Below are 15,922 nucleotides of genomic sequence, written 5' to 3'. Positions count from 1 at the left end.
AAGATGCAGTTTCATAAATCGACCAAGGACTCTGTGATGGTTTATGCAATGGTTCACAAGCTCAAAGACTTAATGCATATCTGACCTCTGTATCCAGTCTCTCTGTTGTTTGTCATCATCAATTATGGTCCAAAATACTATGTCAGCAGCAAAATTCTATCATTTACTCACTCTCATGTCGCTTCAAAACGTAAAGACTTGCGGTCATCTTTCCAACACAAATTACAATAATTGTACAAACCTGAGAGGTTTCTGTCCCTCTTTTAAAAGACCATGCAATCAAACCTTTGAATATCCAAAAAGGTCATAAAGGCATCTTAAAAATAATGAATATCAATCAAGCAGTTTAATCTAAGTCTTGTGAAGAGATATGAATGCTTTTTATGAATAGATTTAATTTATGGGTTTATTTGATTATTATTTATTTAATTTTTTTGATAAAAGCACATACACAGAGTGCATCAAATATGGTAAACACAGAAGCGTAAACATGCGTGTGTCACATACTAGAACAAACCTCACTGGTTGTTGTGCATAAGCTTGCAAAATATTTACTATAATTGTACTTTATTTAATGTGTTCCATGTTTTTTGTGTAGATCTTTATTTATTTGAGAATAAAAGCCTAATTTAAAACTGTTCATCATATAAAGCGATTGTATCTCGATTCATATGGATTACTTTTAGGAAGCCTTTTGATGTTTTTCAATCTTCAAGGTTTTGGTTGCATGAACTTTCAATGGAGGAACAGAAACCTCAGACGATTCATTAAAAATATCTTAGGGGTTTGGAATGACATGAGGGTGAGTAAATGATGACAGAATTTTTATTTTTGGGGGCAACTATCCCTTTAACCTTCACACTGCCAGTTAGAATGATATTGCATTAGATGTTAACTTAAAAGGTCACAACTTAATTATTGAGCAACGTTTGGTGGCTAATTGCAGGCTAACAGGCTAAATACGGTCTGTTGACTTAGGATGTGTCTCAAATGTCCTCATGAGCACGTTTTTGTAACCTAAAATGACAAATGGGACACTATACGGTCTCGTGGACTTCACAGACACGCACCAAAGAAGGCCACATGACTGCAGGTCCACATGAAGTCATCCATTTGGGACAGGGCCCATGTGTCTAGAGTTTAGAGTAGACCAAGCATGGCGTTGATAGAGTGCACAGAGCTCTCGAGACATCCCCACGGGTGTGAGCGAGTGAATTGGACTACAGAGGTTGGGAAGGGTCAGCTCTCCATTTATAAGTCCCATCCTTAGCGCAGACCAATCAGAACAGGCAAACAAAAAGAAGTCACACTCCAAATGAACAATCACAAACACAGGAACTTTGCGTTTCACCCCGAGAAAAAAGACGATGGAAAAAGCCATCACGTCCTCCCCATCAGGAACCCTGAGACACAATACTCCTGGTAAAACACTGCACTGGTTCAAAAGGTAAAATGAACACCAAATTGCTTCTGTCCGAAGTGCCATCCCCACTTTTAAATTTGGTCCACGGCATGTCCCTCTTCCCATTCTGCGATCAAAGTAACCCATCCCACTGGGTCTATACGACATGAAGGTGTGATGAAGGTATCCTGCCCCACAGGAACACTATTTAATGGTTGAGAGCACATTAAATTATATGACCTGGTGAGCAGACGTGTTATTCTTGCAGCGGCAAAGAAAATCCATTATGTTTATGCTGCACGAGCACTGCTGAGAACAAAAAGTATAAACTCGAGGTTAAATGGGACAAAGCCACAACCATGTATGTTTACACATTTAGACTGAATGGTTGTTTTTAGTTCAGTTAACCATTGGACGAGAAATTGTTACTTAGTGGTGACAATCTTCAGGTTTAAAGATGCCAGAAAATTAGATTTTGCCTTTTGAGTTTATTCTTTTATTTTGTGGAAACTGTGATGATTTTTTTTTCAGGATTCTTTGGTAAATAGAAACAATAACAGAATTTATTTGAAATAGAAATCTTTTGTAATATTACGAATCACATTACTGTCACTATGTATCAATTTAATGCATACTTTCTGAAAAAAGGTAATAATTTTAAATAAGAGAGAGAGAGAGAGAGAGAGAGAGAGAGAGAGAGAGAGAGAGAGAGAGAGAGAGAGAGAGAGAGAGAGAGAGAGAGAGAGAGAGAGAGAGAGAGAGAGAGAGAGAGAGAGAGAGAGAGAGAGAGAGAGAGATGGAAGAGTTGAAGGGGGATTGAAAATTTGGGGATTTCTCACGTCAGAAGTATCAGAAGTGGAGAAAGAAGAGACTACAAAGATTACAAAGTCCAACATTTATATTTGTAATAACCCACGCTGAGGAATCATACACAATAACACCAGGAAAATGCATTAGAAAGTTTATGTTGACTTTAACGTACATTTGATGTCCTGCAGTAGATTTTGAGCTCCTTAGAACTAAACTGCGCAAATATGACTTATTTTTAAAGTGGAATATAGACTGTTGGCAGAATTGATCTGAAATCCTTCAAATTGTTAGTGTCAATCTAAGTTGATTGATAATCATTCATGATCTGGCTGGAGCCCTTTGTATTCTAAATTACCCAGAAATCAGAGAAATATAATATTATCAGCATTGATGTGCCCACTGCTTGCTTTATGAAACTAATAATAGCTACATGGACTGTTATAGGTGTTTTGTCCAACAAAATGCTTCACATTTTCACAACATTCTGTACAACCGATAGAGGTTGAAGATGACGACTGAATAATATAATAAAGCTCACATCGACCTCTCCACACACACACAGAATACTACATTTGCACAAAGCACACTTACCCAATCAAAAGCAGCGCTGAACACACAATCACAAATCCTATTGTATACTTCAGTGCATTTTTCACTTGCTGTAATGAGAGAATAAAAACAAGTTTATCAAACCGCATTCATCAAGTCATCAATTCATGATAAATCACGATTCATGTAGAGAGGGCCTTTGGGCAAGATATAATTACATATTTGCAGCACTTTGTCAGGAATTTGTCAGGAACACAGTGTCCTTCGTTCATTCTCTATATTACTATACTCATGGAGACATTGTGCTCTATTCCAAAACCCGGTGAGCTAATGCAGTGTCCTAACTGAAATGGAACCTTAAAAGTGACCGATTTAGAACATTCTACATAGGCAGCAACTTTGTGCCGTTCATAAACAGCTGTCATCACAGAGAGACTCTGTGTAATTAATCGAGTAATTAACACTGTAACAGTGTTCATTTTGACAAGAAATTTTAATTTAGTTTTAGTCTTATGACTATAATTCTTTTTAGTTTTAGTCAAGTTTTAGTCATCTGATTTGTTTTAATTTTAGTCTTATTTTAGTCGACTAAAATCGCTTGGTATTTTAGTCGACTAAAATAAGACTAAAATCAATAACAGATTTACTAGACAATTTTTTACCGCTGGTATAGGAAACAAACTTAACCAAAATATATAAAATATATAAAACACAGATTAGATTACAGTGACTGTAAAATACATTTTCATTGTTCACACAAATATTTGGTAAAAATTTGCATGTTTAATTTCTGAACTAATCTATTGCTACTTTTGAAATATAATATAATATAATATAATATAATATAATATAATATAATATAATATAATATAATATAATACAATATAATATAATATAGCCATTTCGGACTGTTTCAAAGGAAAAGGAGGAGTGTAGAGGAGTGTAAAGATTGAAGAAGCTCCTTAGCATGTAATGTTGCACATCACTGTGGCGTCCTTAGAGAAAATATGTTGATATTTGAAGTGAGCAGCATTACAGTGAGATGGATATGTTTTTTGTCACTTCATCACCTCACTGGAGTGTGGGTAAACTCACTGGGTTTTTTTATAAATGAACTGCCATAACTGTAATCAGGCAAATTTCACTTAGCAATACCTCAAGGGCATTTCTGTTGATATGATTAATGCTAACTTTTCTAACCACAGACAGCAAGCCTTGCTTTACATACTAGTATAGTACACACTATTTATTGACTACAAATAGCTTAACGTAGCTCTTTTCCCACCTAGTTTTTCATTTTGTGTGTGAATTATCCCTGTAAGTCTGAAAAGGCGTTCCGTTTTAGAGTGCATGAGATAGACAGGAAGGAGTGTCAGGTTTACCAAGCACTTGTTGATGTTGTCTTCATCTTTCTCCTCGTAGTAGAAATACACAAAGGGGATCCAGAAGAAGACGCAGAACAGAATGATGGAATACAGAGCTGTGAAAGAGAAAAGATGGGCAGTTACACACCTTAAGCACAATCAACAACCAGTATCCACATTAAATACAGAACATTACTCATGATGTGTTTTGATGTCACAGGGTCAATGTCAGGGCACTCATTTTATTGTGTCCAGATGTATTAATGTATTTAATAAAATAAAAAAAACACATTAAAAATGCAATTTGCACACATGATGACCTATGCCTCTTCTATTATGGATTTATGGAAACGAAAGTAAAAAAAAAAAATTGGTGTAATTAATAGGCTACAATTATTTTAAAGGAATACAAACAGTGAGGCAATCTGGAAAATAAGTCATCTGTATAAAAATACTACATATTTATAATTTTTACTATGAAAAAAGTTTTCAAAACTTGCTTATGAGACTTCACATTTTCAGCTTTGCTAAATTAAACCCTTTGTTGAAAAGTGCAGATTGCAGATTTTTACAATTTCTTTTTTTTTTTTAAAGAAACTAATATAAATTTAAATGAACAACAAAAACCTCATTTCTAATTAGGTACTTATAAAGATTTAATTTTCCATTAAAACCTTTTTTTTTTCTTTGGGGTTTGTATGTCAAGGGCGACAAAAAAAGGAATCACAGAAATTAAAGCATGATTATAGCAAACATCAAAAGCAAATATTAGTGGGATTGTTTCATAGCAGTTCTATACATGGGCTTCATAAATTACAGAAAGCCAATTTTGTATAGTACACATTGGTACATACTGTATACAAGACTTAACATCTATAAAAAAATTACAAAAATATATGGACTAAGGGGTATGAATACAAATCAAAAGTTAAATAAGTGTCATTACACGTAAAGATTCCTAGAAACCAATACAACTCCCACATGATGAGTCCTAAGCCCCAAAGCACAGACAAGCTGAAATAATCAAGTTAAAGGAGCAAAGATCACTGATATTGCAAGAGTTTACGTAACAGACTGTGACAGGCAGAGAAAGTGATTTTGTTGATTCCTCTCTTTCCCTGTCATGCAATGAATTAAAATCGTCAGCTTGGCCTATTTCAGTCCAGAAGCGGATCACACACTTTTGTGATCCTGTAAATTGTCATCTTTCCCTTCTCATGTAGGTTACTCAGTTGATGCAGGCGATATGAATAACACAATTCTTCTTTAGTTCAGAAATTGTATCATCACAAAGCCCTGGAGATATGTTTGTATACATGATTGGAATGGATTAAGAAACTAGCTAGATCCACAAGGAAAAGAAATCCTGGAGTACACAAGACATAACCATATGACACAGCACCCCGAACATCTTTCTCCATATAGAAATAGGTCTGTTTCTCACACAGAGTGTATCCCATACTGGCATCACACCAGAACGGCTTGCAATGACCTTCTGTGAGTGAAAAAAAATGATCCATCATTCTGTCCACGGTCATGTAGGACAAAAAGCTCATTTCCACGAACATGTAAACATGCTCTGCACACATCAGTCAAACGTGTACATGTATGTTCATTTATAAAGATGAATTTAGGTGAAAAAGGAGAGAAGAGTGCATTTTTGTCAGGGGGAAAACACAAATGTTTTTTAACAGCAGGCGAGGAGAAAAACAGAGCAGCCGCAATATATCAAAATAAAAACATAATGGGATGAAAACGGTTTTTGTTATTGTTTCATGAGCCCTGCGGCTGATTTTGCCAGCTGTTCGTGTGCTTTTCAAAACTTAATTTTTTTGATTGCTGCACTTTTTCTGGATTACTGTGAGGGATTTGCTCATATGGCTCATTTCTGTAAGTTCAGTGGATCAAAGCCGCTCACACAGATAAACTCTGCACTCTCACACACTCTCGCTATACAATTTACCTTGTTCCATCCGGCCATTGCTCAATTTCGTGTGATTAAAGCATTTCTCACGGTTTTGAATATTTGTGTAAAGCTTTCAAGGGGTTCAAACTATCCTGTATCCTGACAGAAATACCACACAGTTTGTGTTTTCAAGGTAAAGCCAATGCATCAAACTCTAGACCGATCCAACACACCCGGAATCCATTTGCTGCAATTAGAAATACAATAACAATTTAAACCGTGTCTGTCAAGAGTGTCTAGTTTTGTTAATTAGCGTGTTTGCTAAGGAAAGCATCCCTGTTTCTATAGCTCATACTTAGGATCTAGGTTTTGAACAATCCTTCATGTCAGTTTAGGCTATGGACATTCATACTTTTCTACTTATTACTATACTACTGGTCAAAGCCATTGTTTTTCTTAAAATTGATATTTTTCAGCTGTGCTTTAATTAGCATGCTGACGATACTGTGCTTTAGCTGTTAGACAGTTTGCATGGTGAACACTTCTCAGAGAAGATGCCTGCAGGTTGGAGGAAAGCATTTACACTTCGACATGAAATATGAAGTGTAATTCAAGATGAATGTTTCATGCAGCCTTTCTAAAACAATGGAACGAACCAAAGCAGCCATTATCTCACCGGGAGCTGTAATTGCTGTCATTGAAGCGATGACATTTCACTTTCACATTTACTGGCCCTCGTTTTCCACAGCATGTTGTGTATTTAACCAGTATTGCTCTCGGTACTTCAGTGCTCTACAGGAAGTGTTATTAACGAAGATGCGCAATGTGTTTTGTGGGGAGGGACAAATAGGAGTTGTTTTTTTTTTCTTTTTGCTTGCTTCATTTGTCTTAATTAAAACGCTTTGGGATTATTTGGAGGGATTTAATGTGTTAAAAGACAGATATACGCTGAGAGTAACCTATACCGGAGCGCCCACCATGGTTGTGATTGTCTGATTATGTTGGGTTTTTTTGTTTGGTTTCACGTTCTGACTCATTCTAATGAATCACTTTATCACCTCAAGAAAGCATTCAGCCAAGAGTGTCTCGGTCGGGAGTTATTTCGGGTTTACTGGGCCTGTCTTCAGAGACATCCATTAGCTGTAGATAACCCCCCCTCCAGCCTAAAATAGCTTTGTAGCCCCTGTATAAGTGTCCGCTCCTCTCCTTCCCATGAATTTATAATGCCTATGGTGTTATCGTACAGCATATTAGAGCTGTTTCGCTCGCTCAGAATCTGCCAAACAAACACAATATGGAGGCATTTACCATCAGTGCAGGGGGAAAAATTGAGGAATGAAGAGAACTGCATATTCACTGTTTTTTTTTTTTTTCCAATTATGATCTTAAGGGCAGGTAGATATACATTCAAAACTTCCTCTCCAGTCAAAAAAGACCATTTATTGATACTATCAAACTATCTCACAAGAACAAGCAAGTTAAAATATAATGCATTTCAAATTGCCTCTGTCAATGCAAGTCCATCCGTCCATCCATCCAACATCATTATTACTTATGTTTGACTTTTACATTTATTTTTTAAGTTTTTTTTTTTTTTTTTTTGAGTTAGACAAAAATGTGGTTAATAACCTTTATGCAGAAAGGGTATGTATGTATTTGTTTATGCTTGCTATTAACAAAACAATTGATACGTAGTAATCATATTGTCTGTTGACCCATGTAGCATTACATTCTAATAAATAATCCACCAAAATTTACAAATCCAAATGTTTATGAGGATACTCACCAAGACGGCATTTTGACATACTTTTGTTGAATGCGTTATTATGTGCAAGCGCAAGTAGCCTACTCAATTCAGTACTCGTGCGTGCGCACAGAAAACAGCGTGCAGGCACTGAATTGAGTTCTCTTTTGCGTCTTGTTGCGCTTGTATGGTTTAAAATCACTTGCAAGTTTAAATTGAAAAGACTTAACACGTTCAAATGATAAACTTTTGTGAAGACGCAGCACTGGCCCAATCTGGCAAAGTGACAATTCCGTCAACAGTCCCGAGTCTTTAACGTTGGCTCTGGGCCATCGGGCAGTCCTTATTGTCCAGCCTTGGTAAGAACTATAATAATGTGAAATATTATTACAATTTAAAAGAACTGTTTCAATTTCATAAAGCTTTGTCTGTAAATTTGATTTAGATAATTCAAAACACTTACTCACATATGAGAGCAAGGGGGCACTGAAATTTATTTTCATGCAATAATGTAAGCCAATCATAACAGTGGCCATTTACTGATAATCCTTAAAGGAGTCGCCAGTTAAAAACGAAATGAGGGTTGAAAACAATCATTTTTGCGCACAAAAAAAAAAAGTGTTATTAAAATTATAAGTGAACCTCAAGGAATATATTAAAATAATGAAAAACAAAATCCATGTCATGACCCCATTTTGGACATTGACATAAGCAATGCATTCATTTCAACAGGTTATCGTTTTGGCTAATAACAATGGACTGTTTGCCTACAGACAATGAAGCAGGACCATCCAATGCTAGTGGCACACATATTTGCTCTCTGTCCCCAGACTGTGAGATCATGGCACCCAACCAGTGGGTAATATTAATCATAACAACATGAATATTAACACGGCGAGGGAATAGGCCGCACTGCATTGCTGCAGATCAATCTAATCTAACCAGATCTAATGGGAAAGCACCTGACTGGGGAGAAAAGTTTACCATATTAATCCCCCTGACAAAAAGCTAAATTATTAAACGACCAACCTCGGTCCTCCACTAAGTTCAGGTTCCTTTTATAGCACTCTGGCAATTCCCCCTTAGGTGTGGAGACGAGAGGGCAGATGAATCCACTGCGAGACACCCAGTTCGGACTCGTAAAAACACACTTGAGAATTCAGACTCATCTCCTGGGTATGGTTAGTTTGATGGCTATTAGTTTAAGAGAGTTCTGAGTTGTTACGTATTCCTTCAAGCTAAAATAACACCAGTGTTATTTGAAAACTAAATGTGCAAGTGTGTCTTCTGGGAAGAGTCGGTTTATTTAATTTGCTCTTTCCTTTACAACTCTAATGCACTGTGAAGAACTCAAAAGCTGCTGACAACATACTTTTGCTAAATTAAAGCTTATTTTGTTTGTAATTGTGTTGCTGATAGCAACACTTTGAATATCACATGATCTTAAAGGGACAGTTCTCCCAAATTGTCATTGTTTACTCTCATGTCTTTCCAAACCCATCTGATTTCCTTTCTTCTGTTGAACAAAAAACGAAAAGTTAGGCAGGGCATTGTCTCAGCCTCAGACGCCACACCCACGGACCGTTGGATGACATCTGATGCATAAGGTACACAAAATTGGAAATAATTCAGGAGTTTCAAAATCATCCTCTGATGAATACTACAGCATTTCCAAGAGACGTGTGTGCTACGTGTCTTTAATTGTCCAACTGGAAACAAAGCCGTTGTGACGCCAAATCCCCGCATGGAAGAAAAAAGCCATCGTGTTTACAGCTGAGAAAAATGAGTGCTGCTTATTATCACGATCAACTAAACGCTGGGTTTTCAAAAGTATGTGAAGTATGTGTAGGAACTGAGAGCTAATCAGACATCAGACACAGTGAACCAGACATCCTTCAAACTGTGAAAAGAGACAAATTCCACAGAGAGACCGACACTCAACACTCATGACAATAAAATAGGAAGATCCTGTTGTTTTGGTGCATACCTGTAAGTGATGGTCCCAACTGGAGAACAAACACTTAAGATGTCAACTTTAACAAGACAGTTTGGTTCGAAGATGCCACATCTTGACACTTCCAAGGAAAATCATGAGTTAACGCCAAAGGTTGCTTGATTGCCAAGACAGAGATCCAAAAGAGACCGTCTTTTTAAAGAAAAAATTTGTTTTTTTACTTTGTTAGCTGAAAAGATGTCTAAATAGTCCTTTTGAGATGGAAATTTAAGGGTAAATGAAATTCTGGTTACGTGCTACCAATGTACCAATGATGTAAATCCCACACAATTCTTATGAATGCAGATTACTTTCGATAAACGGTGCTTTACAGATAGTTATCCATTGCATTGTTCACATGAAGTCCACACACTGCACAACAATTATGTCAGTGGCAGGTTAAACAGAAATGTATCCACCCAGAAATGTCCCATTTCTAAAGGACTATTTAGACCACTGTAGAGCTCGCATAGCATAAATAAATAATAATAATAATAATAATATCATCATGTTCTAAGAATATAAACATAAAAAAAATAACATAACAAAATTACAAATAATTTCACATTACTGCCTTTAAAATCCACCAGTACATGTGTACACATTAGTCCCATTGTAAGCGCATTACTCTACACACATTTTCCCTTTGTTTTTTACAATCTGAAGGACAAGTCAGAATAATTTGTACTGCAGTTAACCTAGAACATTCCTTAAATAGTTTTTATGACAGTTTAAATCAATAGACCCTCATTACAGGAAGTTTGTTTTTATCTGGGCAGGTGGCCAAACACTGAACACTAAAAAAGGTTAAGCAGGTTTGTCCAAAAATTTCCTCTATTCATTTGGAGATACACAGTTAAACTCCAAACGTGCTCGCATGTCACAGGTGGTTTATGTGAAGGAGGCGTCTACTCTACTCAACGGTGAACCTGGAACTGATTGTCACCAGATTGAAAATTAGCAGTCTGCGAAGCCTCTTGGCCTTCATGAGGCCTGTGGATTACAAATCAGCACAGGCAATAATTTTCAATCGTATTGTGCTGTTAGAAGCACTGACCTCTCGGGGCCAAACATTCTCTGACAGGAGCATTGCAAGAATACTGATGGTAATACAGCGCTGCGTCTGAAGAGACTGGCGTTCAGTGATCTTCACAGGAAGATACTTTGACAGAGCACATATTACTATCAAACCAATGTAAAAAGAATGTTCTGCTTTTTCAATCGAGCAGAGATGCGACCTTCAGCAAGTAGGGTAATAATAGCTTACAAACAACATGGATTCACAGACAGACATGATACCAGCTCTTGCAAGATGTATAAAACATGGTTGTGCATCATTCAGAACTAATTTGTGACTGTCTTTCAATCTCCAAAAGATTTCCTGAATGTGATTTGATTTAATTTTATGGTACCAGACGGGAAGAAAAATTGCACTTCTACTACCGGCACTGATAAATTGGAATTTCGGACCAAAATAATCCAACTGAATCAATTTGTCAGCCCATTTCATTGCATGGCATCACTTATGAAATAAAATAATACAACTTTTTTGCATTGAATCATTGTCCAAAGTAATATACACTCACCTAAAGGATTATTAGGAACACCTGTTCAATTTCTCATTAATGCAATTATCTAATCAACCAATCACATGGCAGTTGCTTCAATGGGGTGTGGTCCTGGTCAAGACAATCTCCTGAACTCCAAACTGAATGTCAGAATGGGAAAGAAAGTTGATTTAAGCCATTTTGAGCGTGGCATGGTTGTTGGTGCCAGACGGGCCGGTCTGAGTATTTCACAATCTGCTCAGTTACTGGGATTTTCACGCACAACCATTTCTAGGGTTTACAAAGAATGGTGTGAAAAGGGAAAAACATCCAGTATGCGGCAGTCCTGTGGGCGAAAATGCCTTGTTGATGCTAGAGGTCAGAGGAGAATGGGCCGACTGATTCAAGCTGATAGAAGAGCAACTTTGACTGAAATAACCACTCGTTACAACCGAGGTATGCAGCAAAGCATTTGTGAAGCCACAACACGCACAACCTTGAGGCGGATGGGCTACAACAGCAGAAGACCCCACCGGGTACCACTCATCTCCACTACAAATAGGAAAAAGAGGCTACAATTTGCACGAGCTCACCAAAATTGGACAGTTGAAGACTGGAAAAATGTTGCCTGGTCTGATGAGTCTCGATTTCTGTTGAGACATTCAGATGGAAGAGTCAGAATTTGGCGTAAACAGAATGAGAACATGGATCCATCATGCCTTGTTACCACTGTGCAGGCTGGTGGTGTAATGGTGTGGGGGATGTTTTCTTGGCACACTTTAGGCCCCTTAGTGCCAATTGGGCATTGTTTAAATGCCACGGCCTACCTGAGCATTGTTTCTGACCATGTCCATCCCTTTATGACCACCATGAACCCATCCTCTGATGGCTACTTCCAGCAGGATAATGCACCATGTCACAAAGCTTGAATCATTTCAAATTGGTTTCTTGAACATGACAATGAGTTCAATGTACTAAAATGGCCCCCACAGTCACCAGATCTCAACCCAATAGAGCATCTTTGGGTTGTGGTGGAACGGGAGCTTTGTGCCCTGATGTGCATCCCACAAATCTCCATCAACTGCAAGATGCTATCCTATCAATATGGGCCAACATTTCTAAAGAATGCTTTCAGCACCTTGTTGAATCAATGCCACGTGGAATTAAGGCAGTTCTGAAGGCGAAAGGGGGTCAAACACAGTATTAGTATGGTGTTCCTAATAATCCTTTAGGTGAGTGTATATATATATATATATTTTTTTTTTTTTTTTTTTTTTGGAGTGCTTGAAAGCCAGGAAAGAAAAAATGAAGAGAAAGAAATGTCAGAATTTGTACTGTATCACTTATACTTTGCAGCTGAGAATAGTTGACATCTGACTGAAAAGAAAGCACTGTACCCTTCGTGGGGTGCATAGACTCGATGGGATTCCTCTGCCATCTTTACAGAAGGGAAAACGGCATCAATTTCTTGAAGAGGTGGTGTAATTCAAGTCACAAATTGTGAATTAATGTGAAAATAGCACAAAAGGGAGGTAAGATCATCTTCATGCAACACGTTACAGAATAAGGCACAGACCCTGAAGACTGGCACTCCAAACAGTTTCCTGAATTGATTTCACAGTTTATTCCCTCCTCAACCCAAGCCTTTAAATATGCTTCTGCTGAATATTGCCTTTAAATTGTGAATGCCGACAAAGAAACTCACGTGTTGCAAATTCAAGATGTTTTATACATAAATATTGCATTAACACAGACAATATTCAGGATGTAGTCACAAAGCAGCAGAATATGGTTGTCAGCCCTTTTTTAAAGAGCTAAATATGGTTACATTCACCCGGATTTTGCGCCATTCAGGACTGAACTGAAGAATCCTTTTCAATTACAATTCAATTCCAGGAATTTGAATTCCCCATTTGGGGTAGCAGACAGGATGATGAATTAAAGTATGTATGTATGTATGGATGTATGTATGTATGTATGTATGTATGTATGTATGTATGTATGTATGTATGTATGTATGTATGTATGTATGTATGTATGTATGTATGTATGTATGTATGTATGTATGTATGTATGTATGTATGTATGTATGTATGTATGTATGTATGTATGTATGTATGTATGTATGTATGTATGGATGGATGGATGGATGGATGGATGGATGGATGGATGGATGGATGGATGGATGGATGGATGGATGGATGGATGGATGGATGGATGGATGGATGGATGGATGGATGGATGGATGGATGGATGGATGGATGGATGGATGGATGGATGGATGGATGGATGGATGGATGGATGGATGGATGGATGGATGGATGGATGGATGGATGGATGGAAAAGAAGCGAACGCCTAGTCTAATTGTCCAGAGATGTAGATTTAAATGTGCACCAAGCTGGACACCTCAGTGACTCCTCGACAGGTCAATCTGATTATCTTACAGACTCAAACGCATTTCTGGTATCCTTATATGAAAGTTCAAAAACCTTCAAGTTAAAATTCAGGAAAGCTTTCAGCTTTTAAACAGTCTTGACATTTCAAACAAACACATGGATTGGTAACAGACTCCAGGCTGGATGATAGGAAGCCTTTAAGCTCCAGATACCGGATGTATCCAGGGACTTTTAGGGATGCTTTTCTATTTAACCTTGTACTTTGCAGCCAAACCTCAAGGTAGAGGCTGTCCACTCTAAAGAACACTACATTAAATAGAAATGCTGCCCAAGGACTTGGCCCCAGGCCATCTGAACAAATATATATTTTCCCTTTAATTACTTAACCTACGAGGTTAATCTCCAGGGATGTCTTGGATGGTGGCTTCAGCTGCAATCTATCTTGGTTTACCATCCCAGTCCCGATCATCAAAATCCCCGCCACGAGGCACAGGCACCATGATGTGCCTCTCAGAAATTGGGCTGAGCATTAATGGCAGGCAGAGCGGGGCGACATTTGAATCCTCCCTGTATATGGTTTGGCCTGAGCTCTCATCTCAGCAGGTTCAAGGACCTTGCACCATGCACAGCTGCCCACTTCAATAAATGCACAATCTGTCAGTGTTTGCTGCTGTTGGGCACCACCAGTGACTTGCACTTTCCATTAGCGATCATGCTGAAACATGCACGAAGAACAGAGAGCAAGCCAAAAAACACATTTATGCTCACACTGGGTCTCTTTGACTAATAACTGTGCAGTGTTATTTCTTAAGTGTGCACAATTTACAGCAGTTATTATATATATATATATATATATATATATATATATATATATATATACACAGCAAGTCTCCTACTTAAGTATAAGTAGTATACAAAGTACACAAGTATAAGTATACAAGGTACACAAGTATAAGTATACAAAAATGATATATAGTTAGATGAAAGACAGACAGAACAGTAAAAAGAACAATAGACAGAACGATAGACATAGAACAATAGACAGAACGATAGACAGAACGATAGACGGATATTAAGAATGATAAAATGATAGAACGATAGACAGAACGATAGAATGATATTAAGAATGACAGAATGATAGAAAGATAGACAGAACGATAGAATGATATTAAGAATGATAGACTGATAGAATGTTAGAACGATAGACAGAACCATATAATGAATGATAGAATGATATTAAAAATGATAGAACGATAGACAGAATGATAGAACGCTAGATAGAACGATAGAACGATAGATAGATGGAGACGATGAATCATGATTTCTACATGAAAGCATATGCGCACTGGATATACTCCCAAATTCATGCACTCTCATGGTTAGTGAAATGTGTGATTATAGGAGGACTACATCTGCAAACCTCAGCCCTCCTTCAGCCTTCAAATGTACAGATGAATACATGCAAAAAATAAACAATTTTTAAACAATTAAAAAATAAAATCCAGTCATTTACTTATTTAGAGGGCTCTGGGGGTTTCAGCCTGTTGCTCTGTGGACCAACATGGGAAAATGTGTATAAATGTATGATGCCACCCTTTAAAAGAAACTTTAAAAAGATTACACTTCATAAAAGATCAGGAAAAGAGCTGTCAGTACACATATACGAGGAAACGTAGACTTCCTCTAGGATTTATGAAGTTCATTGTCAGATTTGCTGAACCAAGATGTTTCAGGGTTTGAAAGCAGTCACATGATTACAGCTAAAGTGTTGTCTTACACAAAGCACAACCCCATTTTCAGCTTAACACATGACACAGCACTGCAGAGTTTGATTAAAACGGAGCGGCTGTAACAAGCAAAAAAAAAGCTATTGAAGGGGCTCTTTAGCATGTCAGTTGATTTTGAGAGGGCTTCATGTTGGGATACGAATTACGCCTCTCACAAAATGCTGAATATTTGTGCACCTGACAATGCACCACAATAAAATAATTACAACCGAGTCAATAGAGTCCCAACTACTTCAGAAGAAAGCCATCTCTTCCTCCTTCAGGACAAGTCTGTGGTGACTTCCACACACTGCGCCCAAGATAAAGTTAGCGCTGTAATTATTCCGTTTGCAGAGACATGGGCGGACAGGGATCTCAGATTCGGCTTTTGTAAAGAAGCCTTTGAGGCTTTGACCTGCCAGTCTCCTCAAATGCATTGGATTC

At 37.6% G+C, this 15,922-nt stretch overlaps 1 protein-coding gene across 2 annotated transcripts in view; it reads right to left on the bottom strand.

Moving 5' to 3' along the window:
- lmbrd1 (LMBR1 domain containing 1) overlaps positions 1–15,922 on the bottom strand; it is a 99,226-nt gene that overhangs the window by 66,894 nt on the left and 16,410 nt on the right. For both annotated transcript variants that reach the window (XR_013819579.1, XM_079855871.1), the window contains exons 4-5: positions 4,144–4,241; positions 2,804–2,871 (exon numbers count right to left, since the gene is read on the bottom strand). Coding sequence is in view for 1 of the 2 variants with exons in the window: in XM_079855871.1 (XP_079711997.1) it covers positions 2,804–2,871; positions 4,144–4,241 (166 nt within the window). In the remaining variant the exon portion in view is untranslated. The remainder of the gene's footprint in view (positions 1–2,803; positions 2,872–4,143; positions 4,242–15,922) is intronic.

The sequence above is a fragment of the Squalius cephalus genome (assembly GCF_949319135.1).
Source record: "Squalius cephalus genome assembly, chromosome: 21".
NCBI lineage: Eukaryota > Metazoa > Chordata > Actinopteri > Cypriniformes > Leuciscidae > Squalius > Squalius cephalus.
Note: the sequence above shows the minus strand (reverse complement) of the source record. Positions and strands in the feature narration are given on the sequence as shown.